The sequence below is a fragment of the Sinocyclocheilus rhinocerous genome, unplaced genomic scaffold (genome assembly GCF_001515625.1).
Source record: "Sinocyclocheilus rhinocerous isolate Xijiao unplaced genomic scaffold, SAMN03320098_v1.1 scaffold2584, whole genome shotgun sequence".
Lineage (NCBI taxonomy): Eukaryota > Metazoa > Chordata > Actinopteri > Cypriniformes > Cyprinidae > Sinocyclocheilus > Sinocyclocheilus rhinocerous.
Genome location: NW_015652145.1, coordinates 97,669 through 119,189, shown reverse-complemented (window position 1 = coordinate 119,189; position 21,521 = coordinate 97,669). Strand labels below are relative to the sequence as shown.

The following is a 21,521-nucleotide window of genomic DNA, read 5'->3' as shown; positions in this document are numbered from 1 at the left end:
ATGGATCCTCTGCAGTGAATGGGTGCCGTCAGAATGAGAGTCCAAACAGCTGATAAAAACATCACAATAATTCGCAAGTAATCCACACCACTCCAGTCCATCAGTTAATGTCTTGTGAATTGGAAACTGTGTGTTTGTAATAAACAAATCCATCAAGACATTTTTAACTGTTGTTTTGGGCTAAAATACAAGTCCTCTATCAATAATATTGCTTTCTCCAGTAAAAAAGTCATCTTGTCTGAATCAGGAGAGAAATATGCACAGATCAAACACAGTTTACAAGTGAAAACAGTCCAAAACCTTTAATGATGGATTTATTTCTTACAAACACACAGCTTTTCACTTCACAAGACATTAATTGATGGACTTGAGTCGTGTGGATTACTTGTGGATTATTGTGATGTTTTTATCAGCTGTTTCATTCTGACGGCACCCATTCACTGCAGAGGATCCACTGGTGAGCGATGTAATGCTACATTTTCTCCAAATCTGCTCAGATGAAGAAACTCATCTACATCTTGGAGTAAATTTTCATTTTTGGGTTGAAATATATACCAAACCCAACTTATTAACCCTTAAATCTGACCATACAGCGAAACCTGTCCCTACATTTATCACAGGAATAAATTACATTTTAAAATATATTAAAATAGAAAACTTAATTTAAAAGTTATTAAGAATTTTCATACCAATCATACCAATCCCAACATTTTGCATCTTTATAGTGTGCTTCCTCCTTCATCAGAATTGTGTTCTCTCTCAAAAGAGTGATCGAGAAAAGGCAGAGGGTTTACCTATCGCTCCTTTCATGGACAGAGAAAAAGTGACCAAGCCCACTGCTCAGATCGGCTTCATCAAGTTCGTCCTGATCCCCATGTTTGAGACCGTGATGAAGGTGAATTGGTTAGGCTTGGAGCTGAAAGTACAATACAAAACCTGCTGTGGATATCAAGTTGTGATATTGCTTGTTCTCTGTGTGTTGCAGTTGTTTCCTCAGATTGAGGAGGTAATGGTACAGCCCTTACGAGAATCCCGGGACAGATACGAGGAGCTTAAACAGATAGATGACGCCATGAATGAGGTTACCATTAATGTGTTTTTTTGTTTTGCTTTTTAAACTAGCATTAGCTATTTTTTTCTTATTATCCCGGTTTCTTTTCTTAGGTGCAGAAAAAGAAGAGTGAAAATTTAACAATGGGAGGAAAAAAGAAATGAGGAAGGTCAATGTTAAAACATTGTACTGCATGCATTTTAGTTATTATTTGTGTTATATGTACAGTGAAACCCAGTTTTTGCTTATTTGTTTCAGCTGGAATCTCATCAGAGGCAGTAAAAAGTGGGAAATGAGTGAAATCTTGGCCGTCTGCTCAGAAAATCCAAAGCATCTTTCAGGGAATTGAACCATGTGCAGCTCAGCTATGAACCATTTGTGTTGTTTTTATTTGGTTTTGTAAAAGTATAAACAGTATACAGGATGTACAGATTTTTAGTCACTTCAACAAAAAAAAAAAATAAAAGTCTAACTTTAAGAACAACTGAAGCTACATATCTCATTATTTTAGAGCACTCTTATAATACAAAATTAAGTTAATTCCTGAGGTCTAATGAAATTGTATCAGGATGTGTGTGATAGCCTTGACTGTATCTAAGTGGGACTGAAAGTATAGCGGCCTCTGCTGGCCAAAGCAGACCTTTCCGTTCAGAAAATAGAGACCAAGTAGTATAAACTGAAAGGCTTTACTGAATGAATAAAAAGTCATATAATCATTGTCAATTAACAAAAAGAACTGTATAATTATACAAAAATGACAAAAAAGCAGAAATTAAAATAAGAACGTTCTCTCAGCTGGTGCTTTGAGGCACAGGGCCGCTCTCCGTCTTACTTCTCTTACTGGGTTTAGAGCCGTTTACTGCGGCTCTCTTCTTACTCTCCTGTTCTAGTCTTTCCTGTTTCTTCTGCAAATATGATGCCGTGTTGTCAAAGTTCACCTTATACAAGTGCTTAAACTGACTCTCCAGTCCCACAGAACCTGTGAACAGAGGACAAGAGCAAAGCATGAAGTGTTCAGAATAGAAAATCAGCGCTTTAGAGATACATTAACCCTATAAAGCCTACTGTATCATATTTGATACCTGAATGGACTTTTATTTAATATATCAGGCCTTACAGGTTTAAGGGGTCATTTTTCCCCCTGATATACACTTTGATTAACTTATACATATTTAACCCTTTTCATTAGACCTTCTGGTGTTTTTTCTCTCTCTCTAATCTTCCTTCATATTATTTTGACAGGACAGTTTGTGTTTATAAAAACTGAATTGGTGTCTATGAGTAAATTATGTGCTCAACTCAAGATCTCAAAACATCAAGGGTAAATTTGCTTCATCATGATATGACATTTTTCTGTTTCATTATAATATTTGTCGGATTTCTTACCTTTAAAGACATCCCACTGAGCTTGTAATGCTTCAGTGACCCTCCTCAGTTCAGGAGTCTCTGAGTCACACAGCTATAAACAAGCAAGATGAGTTAGCAGGAGCAGAGTTGACTTCAAAACATGGAAAGAAAGCCACATGACAGCATGTATGTACCTTCCAGTGCTGCTCTGAGTATCGATACAGGAGAACATTCACGTCTTCACTCTCCAGTAAGACCCACAACCGGCTCCGTGAATCAAATGTCATGTCCCAGGGAGCATGAGGAAGAGCAAGAGTCTCAGCAGGGCTCAGACACCCCCCTGTCCCAGAATCCACCGTGAAGAGCTGAACTGAGGGGAATCTACACAGATGGATATGATTTTAACCATTTAAATGTATGATTTGTGTGTAAAAGACACTTTCTTAAGACTTGTGTTTCCATTTTAACAAAAGAACACTGTTGTTGTCACTGAGAGTCTCCCAGAGTCCAGTTGTGTCTGAGAACATAACCAGAAATCTGCAGAAATGAAACACACCTCTCACACTGGACAGCTACATGTCGTCCATCCGGTGAGCTGATGATCCTGCTGACAGCAAACCTCTGAAGACCGAAAGAAATATAGTCACAGTGTCTCTTTAAAAGAGATCGGGGTCAATTACAAAATATACACACCTGGATCTGAATGGAAATAAACACTATAGCAGCGGTTCTAAACTCGCTGAGCTTGAGTTGTCAAAACCCAGTAACTGAAGGCACCTCCATATACCGTAGGCTAAAACATTTCTTCCAGTATTTCTGCTGTAATAATGAGAAAGCCGTTTGTTTTCAAACTCTTTTATTAACACAAACTAGGTAGATACATTCAATTAATCAACCAACCACAATTAAGAAGTTAATAGTTCAATAAAAATTTCTTGAGGGGAAAACAGTAAAAAAGAACTTCCATTACAGTTTAACCCCCTCCCCCCTCAGCATTTTAATTCATTTACATTATTTTGGTAATTCAATTTGAAATTTAATGAAACATTAATAAAAAACATTCAATATTATCATTAACTAACATTACGTTTTACATCGTTAATGTATATTCTTGTAGTTAAAATATCACGATACTTTGATTTATATATTTTCATATATAAATGAATATACCATGCAGTGATGTTTGTAAATTACTAATTAAAAAATTAGGATTTTCAATGCATTTTCATCAAGTAAAAATGTCTTCATAGTTTGCATCCCTCAAAAAAATATGCAATTCTTCATGTTTTTTTTTCTCTTAAAGTGGATTTATTGTACATATTGCTGTGATTTGTCAAACACTCACTGTGTACAAATCTATATTTATAAATAACATTTTAAAAGTACCTAAAAGCAGTCTTCTCTTGACTTTTTTTCTTTTACCTGGAGAATTCACCACCTCACTTTCTAGCCCTGCTTGAGCGCCTGCAAATAATATTGCCACTACAATATTGTGAATTTTGCATATGAAAAATAAACAAAGGCAACCATAAATTACATCATATATTATATGATACATAAAGTATAAATTATCTAAATTATATGTTTTAATAATTAAAAAACAAGTTAAAGCTCTAGACCCCAGAGGTCCACAGACCTTCAGTTGAAAACCTTATATCTAGGTTAATATACAGTATAATGTAATTTTGTGGGATTGTAGTACACATTATATGTATTATGTGCGTGAATGGCTCATTGATAACAAATGGACGGCACCTTTTCTGTGTCTGTGTTTTCAGATTCAAGGGTGAATTGCCTCAGGTCAATGTTGTGTAACCGCCGGCCAGTCTCATAATGCCAGACCTTCATTGTTTCATCCTGTGAACACAACCATGTCAGTCCTACCGCATTAAGACACTTACATAACCCTTATAATCACTATCCCAATAGAATATTACAGTAAAATGTAAGGTAAACTGGAAAAACACATACTCCTGAACCAGAAAGAAGCCAGTCAGGATGTCCCACAGGCACAAGCAATGCACTGACAAATCTGCATGAGAGAACAAACATGTTTGAACAAGTGGGAACAACATATGAGGTTGTCACAGTCCACACTTACTCTCTGTGCCCTAGACAGAAAGCCTGAATGCTGTAGGGTGACCGCCGGAAACTCACTTGGATCTTCTCATCTCGGTCTGCTGTTATGATATATTTATCATCAGGAGAAAGTGTCTGTAGAGGAAAATACAAAAGCATAAAATATTAAACTCATATTTTTTAAAGCTGAAAATACACAAAAGGATACAATATTAAACTTTTACATTTTTTTGTTTGGTTTCAGCACTAACTCTCACAATGAAAACTGCCAATGAAAAGCACTGTTCTGCAGATCATACCACATCTAATAACATGGAGAGATGTCCCAGCTTCAGCTCTCCTGGTTTGTGTGGTTCCAGAACAGAGAATGAATAAACATCCCCAGACTTATTAGCCACAAAGACTTCATCCTCAGCCTGAGTAAATAGAAGAGACATGCACCGCCGCACAACCCACCTACAAGAAGACAATCATAGACTTACACTGAGCCTTACAGAGAAATTAGCACTGAAGGAACAGATCACCCAAAAAGAAAAAAATATGTCATCATTTACTCATCCTTACGTTGTTCCAAACCCGTTTCAAACGATTTTGAAAACTAGTATACTAGCGACATTTTTCAATAAAGAGAAATGGGTCAGTCCTAAATTGTTCAGCATATTCTTCAAAAATATGTGTGTTCCCAATGCGAGAGAAAGTGATACAGGTTTGGACTGATACGAGTGATGGTGAGTACATTTCATGTTTAGGTAAATAACCTCAGGAATGAGATTGTGTTGTCACCGTGTACTAATGCAGTGCCACGATGGCTCAGTACAGAAGAGAACAAGACGTTTGTGGTCGTCAGTGAGCGCTGCATGCTTCCCAGACACTGACACAGCAAACGCTAGAATCCTGTCACTGCCACTCTCCTTCTCCTCTGATCCTTCCCCAGCACTGCAATACACAGATAAACATTTTAAGATATTTCTTCTACATCTTGTGACGTAACCCTCAGATAAAGAACTCATAAAGAGAAAAGAAACATACAAAAATATTCAAGTTACCTTTTATCATCACCATCAGCTTCCTTTGGTTTTTTCTCAGCTTTGGCACAATCGAACACAAACGGCTCTCTATCAGAAAAATGTGAAAAGCAAACTTTTGTCTTTTTTTGCCAAGTATAAAAATAAAATAAAAAACAAGTACAGGGTGCAAATAGACAATATTGAGAGATCATCAAATATGCTAATGCTAAAATATCAATGCTGAAGCCCTCTGATCAGTTTAATATAAAGATTTTTGATATTTAATTAACACAATCAATCTGCAGTACTGATATCAGCACAGCTGGTATCACCTGATTCATTTATGTATAGATTCTTAAAGGGGTCATATGATGCTTTTTTAAAGATCATTATTTTGTGTATTTGGTGTAACAGAATATGTTGACATGCTTTAATGTTCAAAAAACACATTATTTTTCAAATACTGTACATTATTGTAGGTCCTCTATGCCCCGCCTCTCTCAAACGCTTCGTTTTCTACAAAGTCCCTCCTTCCGACAAGCCCAGTCTGCTCTGATTGGCCAGCTGACCCAGTGCATTGTGATTGGCCGAACACCGCAAGCACTCGTCGGAAATGTAACGCCCCTTACCATAATCGCGAGCTTCATCTTTCAAAATAAATGTAAAGACAGAGCCCGAAAGGGGAACAGAGTCGCGTGACAGACACAGTGATGAAGCTGGTATGTGTTAGCAATACACAAGCCACGGTTAAGACAGCTGACTCCACTGTGATGTGACCCTGTCTCTCTCTCTCTTTCTCTCGCTCGCTCTCTCGCGCTCTCTCTCGCGCGCACACACACACACACACGATGCGCAAACAAAACTCCGCATTTGAACAGTCAATAGCAAATACTTAAACTAATAACAAAACAGTAGCTGATTCAGAAGCGCCAGATTGTCATAGCAAAGTCAGAATTACCTCCTCTCCTAGGTTCACGAAACGGTCGTCCATAAAATGCATTGCTGTTCTGTTGTAAGTAATCTTAAAGATTCCTAAATGCATCTACTTCCGGAAGGCCAAATAAAGTGCTTTTGCTTTCACCTAGAAACACACAGCGTCTCCCTGACATGCTGCTTCAACACTAACTGCGGTTACTGAAACCACGCCTTCTTTCTTTGCGTGCACATTTGGGCCGCATTATGCAAATATTTCCACATAGTGAGGTAGATATGTGGGGGCGTGTTAGAACGAGCTTTTAGGGGGGCGTGGCAGAGTCTTAACTTTGATAAAGAATATCTCTTTGGTTTTGAGACTTTAGTCTTTGCAACTTCAGGGATCTTATCTATGCACAATCAGCTTGTAACACTCCAAAGAGAAAGGAAAAATTGAAATCGCATCATATGACCCCTTTTAAATATAATCATAAAGTCAAAATAATGCATTTCTAAATGTTTCATGGCATTTTACTTTAATGAATTCATTCAACCAGTTTGAATTTGACCCAAATTTGAATTCAACCAAAAAGACAAGATAAAACTGGTGTTTTATATCTTCATAATCAGCATAACAAAATGTGTATTTATCACAGTTTGCAGTACATTTCAAGTCAAAGTGTATTAAGCAAAGGTACAACAATAAAGCAAGCAGCAGTAATTATAGGCAATTAAATGCAGCTTCTACAGGCTCCAGAGGACAGAAGAAAAAACTTAATTAAATTAAATTGAATTAAACATTAAGATAACAGCACGGGAAGAGTAATGTATAGAAACTACAGTGCAATATGATGATGCTAAATGGACTTGGGAACTTGGGAAAACTTTGCAGTACAGTACTGATATGTGCAAAATCCCAGGTAAGTTTATGAAAATCATGTAGTTTAATCACTTAGTGATGACTATAGTTCGGAGTGCTGCTGACACACCAATGCTTCTGCAGCATATCCAAAATAAAGAGCTGGAACTGAACAGACAGCGGACAGTCTCAAATACAGCTACTCACCTAGTCTGTTTAAGGTTTATAGCAACTAAAGTAGTAGAACAGCTTGAAACAAACCAGTCTGCTTTTGCACACACTACCGCCATGATGATTGTTGTTCACGTGCGAGCTGACAGTCGCGCATTTAACGCGTCATTAACATAAACGTGCAGGAATCTGGCATCACGAAACCGCCATAAAGAGTGTACCGAAGAAGACCTGATGTTATTGACACCTTCGCTACTAATAACGCTTCAGTGATATTAAAAAGATTTATTCGTTTTCTATTTAACTTAATAACTTACAATGTTAGGTAAAAAAAACAACAACAATAATAACACCTCGTTTGTATCGGACATTATCAGGAGGGGGCGTGTTCTTTATGTAAGGGCGCTTCTTTAGTGTGCTTCAGTAACGTTACATGCAACACTTCTTTTTACTTTGCTACGATCTTTCATGAGTTTAGTAGCTGTTGTTTGTGAAGACTTCCTCAAAGTAGAGCTGTGATTTAAAGATTTGTCACAGTCAGGTAACTTTATAGGATTCAGTGGCACAAAACACAACACATCTCATCTAGGTAATTTTCATTTTTCTTTTTCTTGTTGTATATTGTAAATGATGTGCATAACAAACACTGATCACTGTCAATGTGAGCTATTGTATTTTCTATATCTGTGCTATGTGCTGTATATATAATAATAATAATACAGAACAGATCTGATTTCGTGCAAATTATGAAGTAACAATTGTAATTTTTTTCTAAACAGTAGTTGCACGAACTTTAAATTGACGATGTTAAATATTTACAATCACTTTATCAACATTGATTCATGCAGCTGTTTTTCTTCATAGGGTTTCTGCGGTAAAGATGGCAGCCTCTTTGCTCAGGGTAGGACGACTCGGATCTCTCAGGGTAATCCACCGTTTTTTCGACATTTATTAAGAAATATGCATGCATATTATAGTGCATTTATATATTCTAGCTCGTGTTATTTAAACGTGTGAAATTGGGCAGTCAGAGTCCTATTGTGAACACAAGCTAATGCTGCTCGAATGTTAAAGCACTGACGCATTTAAAGGCAGAGTAAGTGATTTTTCAAAAACACTTTATAAAACTGATTCGGGCCGAATCGCAAAACAAACTTGTAGCCAATCAGCAATAAGGGGCGTGTCTACTCGTGATGTGGAGGAGAGCGCGTTCAGTGCATGGGACGGACATTAGCCGAGCCGAGCGACAGAGAGATACAGATGGCTGATAAAAAAAACAAAAGAGGAAAACATCTGCGGAACGATAAGGCAAGAAGTAGGACCCGTGTAAATATCGGATCAGCTTTCCAGCGCTGGAGAGAACTCAAGGAGCGGAGGCCTGCGATCGGACGCCGAGGTTGCTTTGTTTCTTCTCAATAGGTGAGTAACACCGTGTCTACAACAGCTAAAGTCTGCCTACACTGGACGCGATCAAACGACCGTTGAAAACCATTTGAAATTTGTGTCAGCACGTCATAAATAGAACCTGGCAGCAGTTTTCTGTCGGGGATTTGTTGCGCCGCGCCGCTCACGTCCGTAGACACGGTGTAACATTGGTTTTGCTTTGTTTCACAGAACTAATCGTTGCCTGGGTTGCGTACGTATATGTGGGGCGGAGCTATCAAAATAGGGGCAAGACCCTTTTGGGGTAGGGGCGTGTTTGTTTTGGTGATTTCAAATATCAACATTGGCTACCAGAAATCACTCACTCTGCCTTTAATCCACCCAGACTCGACGCATGAATCCCTTCTTTGTGCTGAATTTACATGCACGACATTATTTACATGAAAATATTCCTGGTATTTAATAAGTGCATTTACCCAACGTGGATCAGATTTTATGCATCTGCATCTAAAATAGTGTGCGTTTCAAATATTTTTTTAGTGGGTTTTTTTCTTCTTCTCTTTTTTATTTTCTAACGGTTTTTTTTGTTTTTTTTACCTATATTTTCGTTTTTATAAAGTGTTCCTAAAATTGCCGAAAATTATTTGTTTGAATATCCACTGGAAAAACTGAAAGTGTTTGTCAACTCGCAGACTTTCCATGAGAACACTGTACTTTTTTGCAGATACATTTTTTTTGAGACCACAGCAAACAGCGTTCAGTGGTGTAAATATAACTGCACAATGGTGGTTGTGATTATTCATCGGGATTTGCTGCGTTTTTTTTTAATCTGTGTTGTTTTTGTGTGTCTCTTGTTGTTAGTGTCTGCAGACGGAGGGCTTGAGTTCCATCAGAAGAGCTCCTGCTGTAGCTTTCAGCTCCAAATCTGGGGACAGCAAGAAGTCCAAAAAGTCCAACAAAGGTAAAAAAAATTTCTATTTATGTCACAATCATTTTGTATATATCATATGCCGTTCTTTTGGGGGAAGAGGGCTCTGTATTTCAGATCTTGATGTCATACATGGGAAAACTGAGGTTCATGTGGTTCATGGGACATGTCCTCTGACCTCAGCTGTTGTTTCTGAACCTGCTGGAGTGTTCCTGTCACTATGTGTCGTGTAGAAGAAATATCATGCAAATGAAAATACCCATATCAAATTCATTGCCAAAAGTGTTCAAAATCTTTGACGTTGACATATTAAGTAATATTGTATTTATGCACATTTTTCTAATTTACACAAACGGATACTTTACAATCTCATTTATTTGCACTCACTTTTCAAATTAATACATGTAAGGGATAACATGTAGTCATCTGTTGCAAAATAAACCCTAACAGAGCAATTAAGCCCCAAATGCAAAGCCTGTTATTATGATGAATTAAATGCAAAAATGGACAAGAAATATGAATTTGCAATCAATTTGTTATGGGAGAAGAAAAGGACTGTGAAGAGCAGTCAGTTATAAAGTTTAGTAGTCATTATACAAAAATATTTGACCTCAGTGATTGGACAATCATAATCGGGTATTTCAGTCAGACAAGTAATAATATTTAATATAATATTAGTAAGTTTGTATAGAATACAGATACAGAATACAATGTATTTGGAATGTTGGAAGATGATATTAAACCCTAATACAATACAATATGTGACTAATTAAAAGATATTAATTAAAAGACATATATAACATGATATCATGTATTTGTAAACATTGCTTTTTAAAATGTTGCTGTCATATCCAAGGTTGATAAGGGCAAACAAGTTTAAAAGACAGTAGTATTCCAGAAACAGATGTGTTTGTTTTTACAGTTTACACTGTCAGCAACATCAAAATGTATAGTGTTTGCAAACTTCTGGCCATGACTGTATATACAAAAGGAAAAGATGGACCAGAATTTTCTAGAATCAGCAGATCAAAGTGTGGTACCTGCATAATTTTTGCATTAGCAGCACATTTTTAGTACATAACTAAACGGTTAGATTTATAGAGGCTTGAACTGACACCAGAAAATAAATGGGTTTGACAGTGATTTAATAGAAATTAGCATAGGTCTGCTGAAGAATGTTCTATGCAACTTCAATTAGTTTGTTGAGTGTGAGCATTGTGATAAAAGAAAAAGTAACTTTAAGTAAGAAATAAATGTTATATTACATGAAACAGGCCCACGTCTATATTGTTAATAAAGACACAAAGATGGGATGTTGATTATAATTTAAAGAGAATTCTGTTTTTTTTTTGTTTTTGTTTTTTGGCATTTTTAAACAAGTAAAACTGGTCACATTGAAGTCTTGAAGATAACGTAATGACCTGTGATCCATAATTGTTCTATGTTCCTTTGAGGTTAGAGGTGGCAGAGGGCTTGAGAAAGGGCTTGCCATGTGTTGTTGTACCGGCAGATATGCTTAGTGCTATATGTGGATGTCCTAACTACTTATATATGTCACCCTAACATTTGGAGTTAAAGAATGCACTGCATGAATGCGTTCATGAAGCCGCTCCCTCTGTTCATTCAATAGAATTTGGTGAAGCCAATAATCCAACAAGTGACTTCTTGTTGAAAATAAAAGATGAACAAAACATGTTTTGTGCTGAACATTATAAATAAATAAATAATATTAATAATAATATTTATTATCAGTATTAATAATAATCATGATGATTATGTGCTGGTACCAGAGTTTGATCATGTTTGACCACAAATTCAAATATATAGTGTGAACAGTTGTGTCATCTGATTCAGGACAGTTACATGGCGCTACTTTAAAATAATTGTAATATGAGAATATGTAACCTTTTAGCTTCAGTAATTCTAGAATAACCTTTATATAATGTTTTTTCTGGATTTTTGGGTTGATATTCTGTGTCTATCCGTTAAAATAAACCTACCATAAAAATTACAGACCCTTCATTTCTTTGTAAGCGAGCAAACTTACAAAATCAGCAGAGGATCAAATAAATATTTTCCCCACTGTATGTGTGTATGTATGTATATATATATAATATTTATCAAAATGTGGTTTACTGAATGTGAAATGTTTAGGTTACTTTTCCTATCAGATTAATTTTTTAATTAGCCATAGTTCAAATTTGATGTACATAAGTCAGGCTATATCATCTGCACCTAATTGTTGAAGAAACTGGGTAAGTTATTTTGCTGTATGAATTTAGCAGTCTCCATTCAGCCTGATAATGTCAATGATGAAGCAAATCATTACATTTCTATTTGTGCCCTCCTTCCCCCTCCATCCTAGAAAAAGCAGCATCAAAAACGTACTTCGATTTAGAAAAACTTGTCCAGCACAGATCATATGTGGAATTCCCCAAGAAAGAGGTTGCAGCTTCAGTTGCTGCTGCCTCTACAGAAGCTGCATCTGTTGCTGCCCCTGCACCTGAACCAGTTGTAACTGCCACTGCAGTTGAAGCCGCTGCGCCTGCAGCTGAAGCCACTGCTCCCATAGCTGAAGCCATTGCCCCTGCAGTCGAAGCCTCTTCCCCCACAGTTGAAGCCACTGCCCCCGCAGGTGAAGCCATTGCTTCTGCAGCTAAAGACGTTGCCCCCGCAGTTGAAGCCATTGCCCCCGCAGTTGAAGCCGCTGTCCCAGCAGTCGAAGCCACCCCTGCAGTTGAAGCCGCTGCTCCCACAGTTGAAGCCGCTGCTCCCACAGTTGAAGCTGCTGCCCCTGCAGTTGAAGCCATTGCCCCCGCAGTAGAAGCCGCTGTCCCAGCAGTCGAAGCCACCCCTGCAGTTGAAGCCGCTGCTCCCACAGTTGAAGCCGCTGCTCCCACAGTTGAAGCTGCTGCCCCTGCAGTTGAAGCCATTGCCCCCGCAGTAGAAGCCGCTGTCCCAGCAGTCGAAGCCACCCCTGCAGTTGGAGCCGTTGCTCCTGCAGCTGAAGCCATTGCCCCCACAGTAGAAGCCGCTGTCCTAGCAGTCGAAGCCACCCCTGCAGCTGAAGCCGTTGCTCCCACAGCCGAAGCTGTTGCAGCTGAAGCCATTGCGCCTACACCTGAGGCCACAGTTACCCCTTCAGAAACCATTGCTGAAACTGCATCCCCTGCAGCTGAAACTGCGGCTCCTGAAGCCCCTGCTGCTCCAGCCTGTGAAGATGTACCTACAGAAGAAGCCCCTGTCCAAGAAGCAGTTGCTGAAGTTGTAGAAGCTGTCAGTGAAGTAGTTGCAGAAGTTGTGGCCGAAGCTGCCCCAGTTGTAGAGGCTATCACTGAAGTAGTTGCAGAATCTGCCCCTGTTGAGGTGTTTGCAGAGGCAGCCCCTGCTGAAGAGCTGATAGATCCTGCCCCTGTGATCACAGATGCCTCTGAAGTTGCAGCAGAAGTTGTGGAGACATCTGAGGGTACACACCATATCCCCTATAACCTCCTTTCATATATTGGGATAAACCAAAAATTTTGACAGCAGTTTTTTCGGTTACAGGTTTATATGCAAATTTGTAATGCTAATGGTAAAGATATTATTACAATGCATTTACGCTTTTTTATACAGTTACAGTTATATTACAATGTGTCATTAGCTTTTGTCATTGCATATGTGTTAGTTCATAGCATACATGCAAAGAGCATTTAGGGGTGAAACGGTTCATAAAAACAACAACATTATAGTATGCATTTTGCATAATTTTGTATACATTAGTTTTACCTAACTAAGCCCTTGAAATATAAATGCATATAAAACTTTAATTCTCTGTATTACTGATGCAGTTTATCCTGCAGCAATGAGGCATCTACTTTTAGATCATTAAGTTTTAGTGAATTACCTTACTTAAACTTACCTTTTACTAAACTGTACCAAAACTGTGACAACAGAACACTATCTTTAGAAACCGTGACACCCCTAATTGCTTCTCCACAATATCACAGGAGAAAAGTAGACTCAAGTTACTCATTCAAGGCTATATTCATTTTCTAAGCTGGGGCAGAGATAGCACACCATTTTTCTTTTTGATTATGTATTTTAAGTCTGCCCTGGTCTTCAGTCCATGAACATAGCCTGTCTCCCCATCCGTCATCTGTCTTTTGCGCATGTCTGCATTATTTATGGAAATGTTTGTATTATTAATTTTTTTTACTCTTCATGTTATGCAATGCATGTTCTTCACCGCATAATTTCCCTGACTGCTACCTTTCAGTTATATTTATTATTTTTGCAGCTTTTCTATACTTGTCTCTTTTTCCTTTCTTTTCTGTTAATTCAGTTGTTTATCGCTCTTGTATCCTGTTCCTGTCTTTCTTTGCTCCTTTCTTTGAAATATTTTGTCTTCGTTCAGTCTTTGTATTTTAAGTCCTTGTATTTATGACCTCACTCCTCAAGAGAGTAACTGTATTTACTAGGGCTATCAATTTAACAAAAATATAGTACACTGAAAAAGAACTTGGTGTGGGATTTAGTTTGAAACTATTGCACAAATAATTACAAAGAAACAGCAAGTAACACATTGAATTTAATGTGAAAAATATTTGCACATTTCACTGTAAAAAAAATTGAAATTTCACATTTAACCAAACTGAAGTGCTAATTTATTAGGCCATCAATTTAATGTCAGTTTAATACATTTAATTCTTAAAAGCTTGTGGAATACCACATTTAATCAAGTCGAAGAACTTGAAATGCTCATTGCGCAAGGTGCTAAAAAACAGCAAGATACGACACAAGACATGTCTGCTTTGCATATTTACATAGACCAGCAATTCAAAAAATAGCACATATGGTCCTGTATGAATGTCCCTTAAGTCTACAACAGGCAAACAGACAAAATAGATGACTGTTGAATGTAAGCTAAATGTTATTGATATGTAAATGAAACCACATATTGACTTGAAAGCCACTTTTTTTTTTTGTAAATTGTTTATCCCATGCTTAGTCTGTCACAGTAATATCAATTAATTGTTCATTATTCAGAATATCAATTTTATTAACATGCTAACTGATGATTTTGACAGCCCTATTATATACAAATTATCTTTATCTGTAAAGATAAAGCTCCATTTGTTGTGCTTTATTAGAAAATGTCACTTTGACAAATCAAATGTTGGGTTTTCTTTCCTGTTAAAGTCACAGTTATGTTAAATTTTAGGCTTAAGATGTCACCTCAGATGATGCATTTCTATGTTTTGACTAGTTTATTTTTTAATGAGTATGAGTATGGTAACAATGTACTTTGACCTCACCTTTCTGTCCCATTACTCTTTCCTCACCCAAATGCACTTTCTTTGTCAGTGTCTCACTTTTCTTCCCAGGGGCTCGCATGATATCAGTGATCGGTTAATTATCCTCTTTCTCTTTTCCCGTGTACTGTGGTTTATATGTCAAAGATAAATATGAAATGCTCCTTACCCACTTTCCCAGTATGGTGTATGGTGCATTGAGTGAGATTGAGATTGCACTGTTTGCTGTATGTGGAATGGAAGCAGCAGTTTATTACGGGATGCAAAATTAAGAATGTATGACAACTACTTAAATCAAAAATCATGAGTTGTTTGATGGGCATTTGTTTATGGTTATCATCACTCTTATGAGCTGAAATGCTTCCGTTTAATTTCAGTGTAAATGCAACCTCTGTCCAAGTTACTCACCACCTTACCTGCTCCTTGACTCAGTTCTCTTTAGTTCACTAGATCTAGACTTCACACCAGGCACTCTTCTCATGCATGAGGGTTAAAGACGACTGATTTCTTCTTTAGTGTACAAGATATCAGGGATTCTGGCGTCTATATGCATGTCTGTTATTTAGATATATTACAAGCACTTATTAATTGTTGTGTTTCCTGTGATTGTCAGCTGGACTGGACCCCATTCAGAAACTTTTCCTAGATTCAATTCGCTCATACTCCACAAAAAGCGGGTACATAGAGTTTTATTGTCATACACTCTTGTTTGTCTCTAAGAGTTTTGTTGCCCTTCTTTGTGATTAATCTTACGTTTTAATTAAGCCAGTGATTTAATTAAGCTAATGATTTTAACTTTTCGTGTTTTCTCAGTGCCACTGGTGGTCTAGTTGATGCTGGTCCAGAGTATCAGAAGGCTCTTGCTGAGGAAATAACTAAACTGCAGCGGTTGTACGGTGGTGGTGATCTGTCTTCCTTCCCAGAGTTCAAATTCCCTGGTTTGTAAACCTCTGCTTAGTTTCAGTACTCCTTTAGAATACAAGATAGTTCACACAGTGCAGTTTGTAGTTGTTGCATTGATTGACCCTTAGTTTTAGGTCTGACATTTCAGTTTTGTTTGACTGTGACAGCATTGGTCCTAAAGTTTTATTTTTTTTACAGTGCATTTGACTAACATTATCCCTTTTTTGTATTTACAGAGCCTAAATTTGATGAAGTGTCCTCCAAGTAAACTTCTGTTGTCCTCTCCTGTGCCTCAGTGCGATTTTGTGAAAGACGTCTACTAAATGACTTGTCTTTAATCTGTAAAAGTGAACATTTAGTGAGATTTAAAATTTTGTGAGATTCTAAATACTAAATAGCTATTTTTCAAAAATGTCTGATGGAAAAATCTACCTGTTTCCCGTATAACGCACATGTGGAAGAGAGCATAGCTTAGCTGTGAAATAAATGCTTGTTGCTTTTCATAATGTTTGTGAGTTTAAAATATATGGGGAAAGAGCTGAATAAACTGAGCCACACATGTTCTGTCGGGTCTGGATGTTTTATTTTTAGAAATGATTTGAATAAAATGCATTTGAAATCATGTGCAGTGGTATGAAATATGTTATATATCATCTTAGTTTTTGGATTATTAATATAAGTTATCATTACATTACATTTACTGTCAAATGTGACCCTGGACCACAAAACCAGTCTTAAGTCGCTGGGGTATATTTGTAGTAATAGCCAAAAATACACTGTATGGGTTAAAATTATCCATTTTTCTTTTTGTGCCAAAATCATTAGTATATTAAGTAAAGATCATGTTCCATGAAGATATTTTGTAAATTTCCTACCATAAATATATCAAAACTTAATTTTTGATTAGTAATATGCATTGTTAAGAACTTCATTTGGACAACTTTAAAGGTGATTTTCTCAATATTTAGATTTGTTTGCACCCTCAGATTCCAGATTTTCACATAGTTGTATCGTGGCCAAATATTGTCCTATCCTAACAAAGCATACATCAATGGAAAGCTTATTTATTCAGCTTTCAGATTATATATAAATCTCAATTTCGAAAAATTGACCCTTATGACTGGGTTTGTGTTCCAAGGTTACAAATAGGAAGTGGAGAAAATGCCATACAAATGGATACTTGATATTGATGCTGATAGCTGTATGAGGTCTATATATTTAGATAGGCCTAATGAATGTTGTCTATACTAGTATGGAAGACTTGTATTATGTTCTTTCTTGCTTTAAAATAAAACGTAAACGCTTCATTTTGAGGGAACTATTGATAACAACCAATTCGTGAATTTCATTTTCCACACGGACAATAATAACAGGAGAACAAAGATGGCGTTTCTGCTCAGGTTAGGACGACTTGGATCTGTCAAGGTAACAATAAATTGATTTGGCTGTATTTCTACGAAGATGGTCTAGAGATACTTTGTAAATATGTATGAAGTGCCTTTCGCATAAGATTTTGGTGAAAGCACGTCAAATCAGCTAGGACTTGAATCTCTGTCCGTTATAACATAAATAACAGTGAAGTGAAGTTGTTATTAGATAGTCATGTCAGTAAAATATTACATTACGTTAAATAACATATATATTTATAGATAATTGTCATTTTTAATTAATTTCAACATGTTTCAGGATTAATAATATGCCTTTCTGTGTACATACAGTGTCTCCTGCGTGAAAGCTGGAGCACACCTCGGACCCCATTTGTTGCAGCTCTCTGCACTAAAGGGGACGTCCCACCCAAAACAGCAAAGAAGGCAAAGGCTTCAAGTAAGAGTAAGGGCATGCTTTTTCTTACCATACATCCTTAATGTCCTGTTTGTGTGATGTTCGCATACTATACTATAGCATGAATACTATATAGAGCATGATTATGTGTCTAATTATTAATATTTGTGCTGTGAGGTGCTGTAGGTGATTTTAGCCATTTTGCACCTTATGCCATTCTTAGGGCCTGTCTCAATGCCCACACTTGTTGCCTTTGTACTTACATGAGTCTACTTACATTACGTATTTCCTGTATTTAGCCCAAGTGTTCAAGTGGGCGTGACGACTGCAAGGGTGCGTAAAACATGTGATTAGCTGATGAGACAGACTTACAGCATAGTGTTGTAAAAATGCAAGTCACATTTTACAGAGCTATATTTGCACATTTTGATCTATATTTTGCAAAATAAACTAATGAATGTCTGTTCAAATATCCTTATATATAACAGACGAGACAATTTTTGATTGTGATGCTTCTAATTAAAGGGATAGGTCACCCAAAAATGAAAATTATGTCATCATTTACTCACCCTCGTGTCATTTCACCCAAAATAAAATATATTGGTAACCAAGCAGTTTCGATTCCCATTGACTTCTGTTGTATGGAAAAAATACCAAAACAGGTACCAGTTTGGTTATGGACATTCTTCAAAATATAGTCTTTTATGTTCTACTGAAGAAAGGCAGTCATACGTGCAAACATTTTGCAAAATACACTTACTCGTTTCTGCACCAATGCAATGTGCAACAGCAGCAACACTTTGTTTTGCTACTAAATTATATGTAATACCCAGTTAATTTAACTGACACTGTAAAGTTTTTCTCAAGATTTTGGGGCATTTCAGTTCCTGACCATGACGAATGATGGTATTAGGGATAGTGTGGGTTTGGTGTGCATTAAGGGCACTGAGCTTTTGGCATTTTTTAGACTTGGGACAGTCCTGCACACTTACTTCCTGTCACCTGCACATGCTCTCAAGTGGCCAAGACCATAAGTGTATGTATTTGGACAGGCCCTTAGCCTCTGGATTAGATCACTAGATCCCATCCTTTCACCCTCATGCTTTCCAAAGACATGTGCGTTCAAAAGCATAATTTACATTTGGCTGAACTTGTTGAGGACATACAATGTGAGCCCATGCAGTTATATTAATTGCTTTTAAAAGTACACAAATTTCCTCAAAAGATGACTATCTTTGGTGAAGGGATTCATCAATGCTTTTACTATTGAAGGTGATTTTTTTACAGACAATTTTGTAGTACTTTTAATGTGTAAAGTAATGGTTTTAATGAATTTGTTTGGTGTGGGACATATTAAAGAGCTTGTCCTTTTTTTTTTTTGTCACAGCCATGATTTGCTACTAGTCTGTGATGGCAGGTATTTATAATTTAGGGAAAGGGACACATTGTCATTCAAGAGAGCATTGTATTGGACATGCAAAATTTGTATACGCCCTTGAATGCAAGATGATATTGGTATGTTTCATGGAATTATTTGTACATTTTAAAACTGTATATTTGGTAAAAGATAATCATTTCATCTTTTAGTAGTACACTAGAATATGCACTACTACAAAAGTTTGGGTCTGGTAAGATTTTTTTTAATGTTTTTTAAATACGTTTCTTATGCTCACTCTTTTAAGCTCATTTATTTGATCAAAATACAGTAAAAGGTAATATTCTGAAATATTATAACAATTTAAGAACACTTTTTTAAATATATTATAAAATTGTATTTATTTCTGTGATGGTAAAGCTGAATTTTTAGCAGCATTTACTCCAGTCTATAGTTACTCTGCTTAATATTTTCAGGATTCTTTGATGAGTGGAATGATGAAAATAGAAATAAGAAATTTTGTAACATCGCACACGTCTTTGCCCTCACTTTTGATCTTTTTTAGAAAAAAAAAACATACTTGCCCCAAACGTCTTAATGGTCGTGTAGGTGGCTTCTAGAATTACAGACAAGGACTTAAAGGCGCAAAACAACAATTTTTGTTTTCATGAGGTCTTTAAATTAAATTATTGCTCAACAATGTGTTTGCTCATTAGATGGACTAGCCTGAAAAATGCAGTTTTAACCTGTTTTCTGCATTCTTTCTACAGTCTACATTTTTGCAAGTCTTTATTGGTGATATGAACTATTTTATTGAAGCATAGCAAATATATTTTGGTCTTTCCACATTCAGGCAAGGGACTTTGACAGGGTGTGCAAGGTTTTCTTGTGGTGTTTGCTGGGTTTAATGTCTACATTGAACAGGAGGATTTCTCAAATGTAATAAACTAAAAACAATCTCATGTAATTTATCCCATTTGCCGTTTCCTCAGCCATAGAGGCCGATGAGAGGGCTTTTCTACTAGCCTACAAGCCCGCAGTTGCCTTCCCTTCTAAGCTGTCTGCCACAGGATTTCTTCCCAAAGACATAGCTTTAGGTGAGTCTGAAACCACTGAGGCTGTGTCCACAGCCGCTGCAAATGAGACGACAGCTGGCAGTCTAGTTGCAGATACGGCAGCAGCTGAAGAGATCACTGAAGTCCCACCTACTAAGGAAGTCACTACAGGAAGTGAAGCAAGTAAGGCCTCAGATGTTGAGGCAGAAGGCCAGAAAGATGAAGACGATAGCTCTTCTTCATCCTCATCCTCCAGTGATTCTGATTCAGACTCTGATTCTGATGATGAGAAGCCAAAGACTGAAACACCAGTCGAGTCTGGAGAGAAAGCAGCACAGAAGAAATCTCCTGGTCTGACGATTGAAGTAGATGTTGCAGATAAGGAAGCAAAGCCTGAATCTGCCTCAGTTGGAGAAGCTCAAGAAAATGCTGAAACTGTGACTAAAGCAAAACCAGAAGAGGTTCCTGCACCAAGTGCTAAACCAGATGGATCAGATGAGACCCTTATTGATCCTGCCCCTATATTATCTCCCTCCACAACTGAAGCAATTCCAGAAGTGTCCAGTGAATCAATTACAGCTGACACTCCTGACAAGACAGTGGACACCGCAACAGATGTTAAAAAGGCGTCTACGGAGGAGATTGTTGTTGAAAAGGAACCAGAAATCAAAGCTGAAGATGCTGTCAAAGTTTCTGCAGAAGTTGTCCCAGAAGCCCCTACAGAACCTAGCCCTGAAGAAGTAGCCAAAACCGCTGTTGAAGCTAGTCATGGAGTAGCTCCTGAGGCTCCTGGAGATGTTGCAGCTAAGCCTGAGGATGCATCATCCAAAGCTGAGGCAGGAACGCCGGCAGCCCCTTCAGAAGAGCTGGTAGACCCTGCACCTGTGGCCGGCCGCTGATGCTGTAGACGCTCGGGCTGAGACGAACGTTGTGGAAACACCTGAGGGTACACCACACATCCTTACTCAGTTTCTTTCTCTGGATCCGTCACATCACAGAAACACATTTCTCTTACCATTTATTTAACACTAATACCTTTTCATGGCAGCAGTGGGATTGCTTTTGCACAAAGGCTTTGCTCAAATGGCTTTGCAACTTTTAATCTTCATTATGCATTTGCATTACATTTGCTTTTCTTATTAAGTTCTTATTGTATTTTCATAAATTTGCATGACTTCATTAATTCTACCTGGACTGATTGTTCCTTGGGTTGAGGTTTAAAATGGCTTCTATTAATAATTCATTACTTACTACTCCTTTGTCTGCTTTGTAGTATAACTCATTTCAAAATAGTACTGTAGATCTAGAGTTTTTAAACTGATTTATTAGTTTGTGTAGTTGTGCTGTAGCTCTTTTGTGTTTTATACTATTGGGT

At 37.3% G+C, this 21,521-nt stretch overlaps 4 protein-coding genes across 11 annotated transcripts in view; 3 read left to right on the top strand and 1 right to left on the bottom strand.

The window, feature by feature from the left end:
- Positions 1 to 1,535, top strand: part of LOC107713699 (high affinity cGMP-specific 3',5'-cyclic phosphodiesterase 9A-like) — a 37,710-nt gene extending 36,175 nt beyond the window's left edge. Inside the window, exons 29-32 of the mRNA XM_016519286.1 lie at positions 767 to 895; positions 986 to 1,081; positions 1,165 to 1,220; positions 1,310 to 1,535. Of these exons, the coding sequence (XP_016374772.1) occupies positions 767 to 895; positions 986 to 1,081; positions 1,165 to 1,215 (276 nt within the window). The 3' untranslated portion in view covers positions 1,216 to 1,220; positions 1,310 to 1,535. The remainder of the gene's footprint in view (positions 1 to 766; positions 896 to 985; positions 1,082 to 1,164; positions 1,221 to 1,309) is intronic.
- Positions 1,536 to 1,569: 34 nt separating this feature from the next.
- LOC107713721 (tRNA (guanine-N(7)-)-methyltransferase non-catalytic subunit wdr4-like) lies at positions 1,570 to 7,560 on the bottom strand. Its single transcript, XM_016519316.1, has 11 exons — positions 7,463 to 7,560; positions 5,524 to 5,592; positions 5,261 to 5,413; positions 4,777 to 4,933; positions 4,500 to 4,612; positions 4,370 to 4,430; positions 4,154 to 4,255; positions 2,955 to 3,019; positions 2,593 to 2,779; positions 2,438 to 2,510; positions 1,570 to 2,030 (listed from the first exon to the last, which is right to left on the bottom strand). Exons 1-11 carry the CDS (start codon positions 7,543 to 7,545, stop codon positions 1,843 to 1,845), a joined length of 1,251 nt encoding a protein of 416 aa, XP_016374802.1. The 5' UTR covers positions 7,546 to 7,560; the 3' UTR covers positions 1,570 to 1,842.
- A 56-nt stretch (positions 7,561 to 7,616) lies between these two features.
- On the top strand, positions 7,617 to 16,550 carry LOC107713720 (ATP synthase-coupling factor 6, mitochondrial-like). 8 transcript variants are annotated; one of them, XM_016519312.1, is made up of 8 exons: positions 7,617 to 7,967; positions 8,291 to 8,351; positions 9,671 to 9,770; positions 12,103 to 12,267; positions 12,331 to 13,203; positions 15,645 to 15,708; positions 15,845 to 15,969; positions 16,171 to 16,550. In XM_016519312.1, exons 2-8 carry the CDS (start codon positions 8,307 to 8,309, stop codon positions 16,200 to 16,202), a joined length of 1,404 nt encoding a protein of 467 aa, XP_016374798.1. In that variant the 5' UTR covers positions 7,617 to 7,967; positions 8,291 to 8,306; the 3' UTR covers positions 16,203 to 16,550. The 8 variants fall into 8 exon arrangements, with proteins under 8 accessions (XP_016374798.1, XP_016374796.1, XP_016374800.1 ...); XM_016519310.1 differs by having other exon boundaries at positions 12,103 to 12,372; positions 12,415 to 13,203; XM_016519314.1 differs by having other exon boundaries at positions 12,103 to 12,389; positions 12,864 to 13,203.
- A 693-nt stretch (positions 16,551 to 17,243) lies between these two features.
- On the top strand, positions 17,244 to 21,090 carry LOC107713724 (brain acid soluble protein 1-like). The gene is made up of 3 exons (XM_016519321.1): positions 17,244 to 17,359; positions 17,653 to 17,758; positions 20,084 to 21,090. The coding sequence occupies exons 1-3, from the start codon at positions 17,318 to 17,320 to the stop codon at positions 21,043 to 21,045; spliced, it is 1,110 nt and encodes a 369-aa protein (XP_016374807.1). The 5' UTR covers positions 17,244 to 17,317; the 3' UTR covers positions 21,046 to 21,090.
- The last annotated feature ends 431 nt before the right edge of the window (positions 21,091 to 21,521 follow it).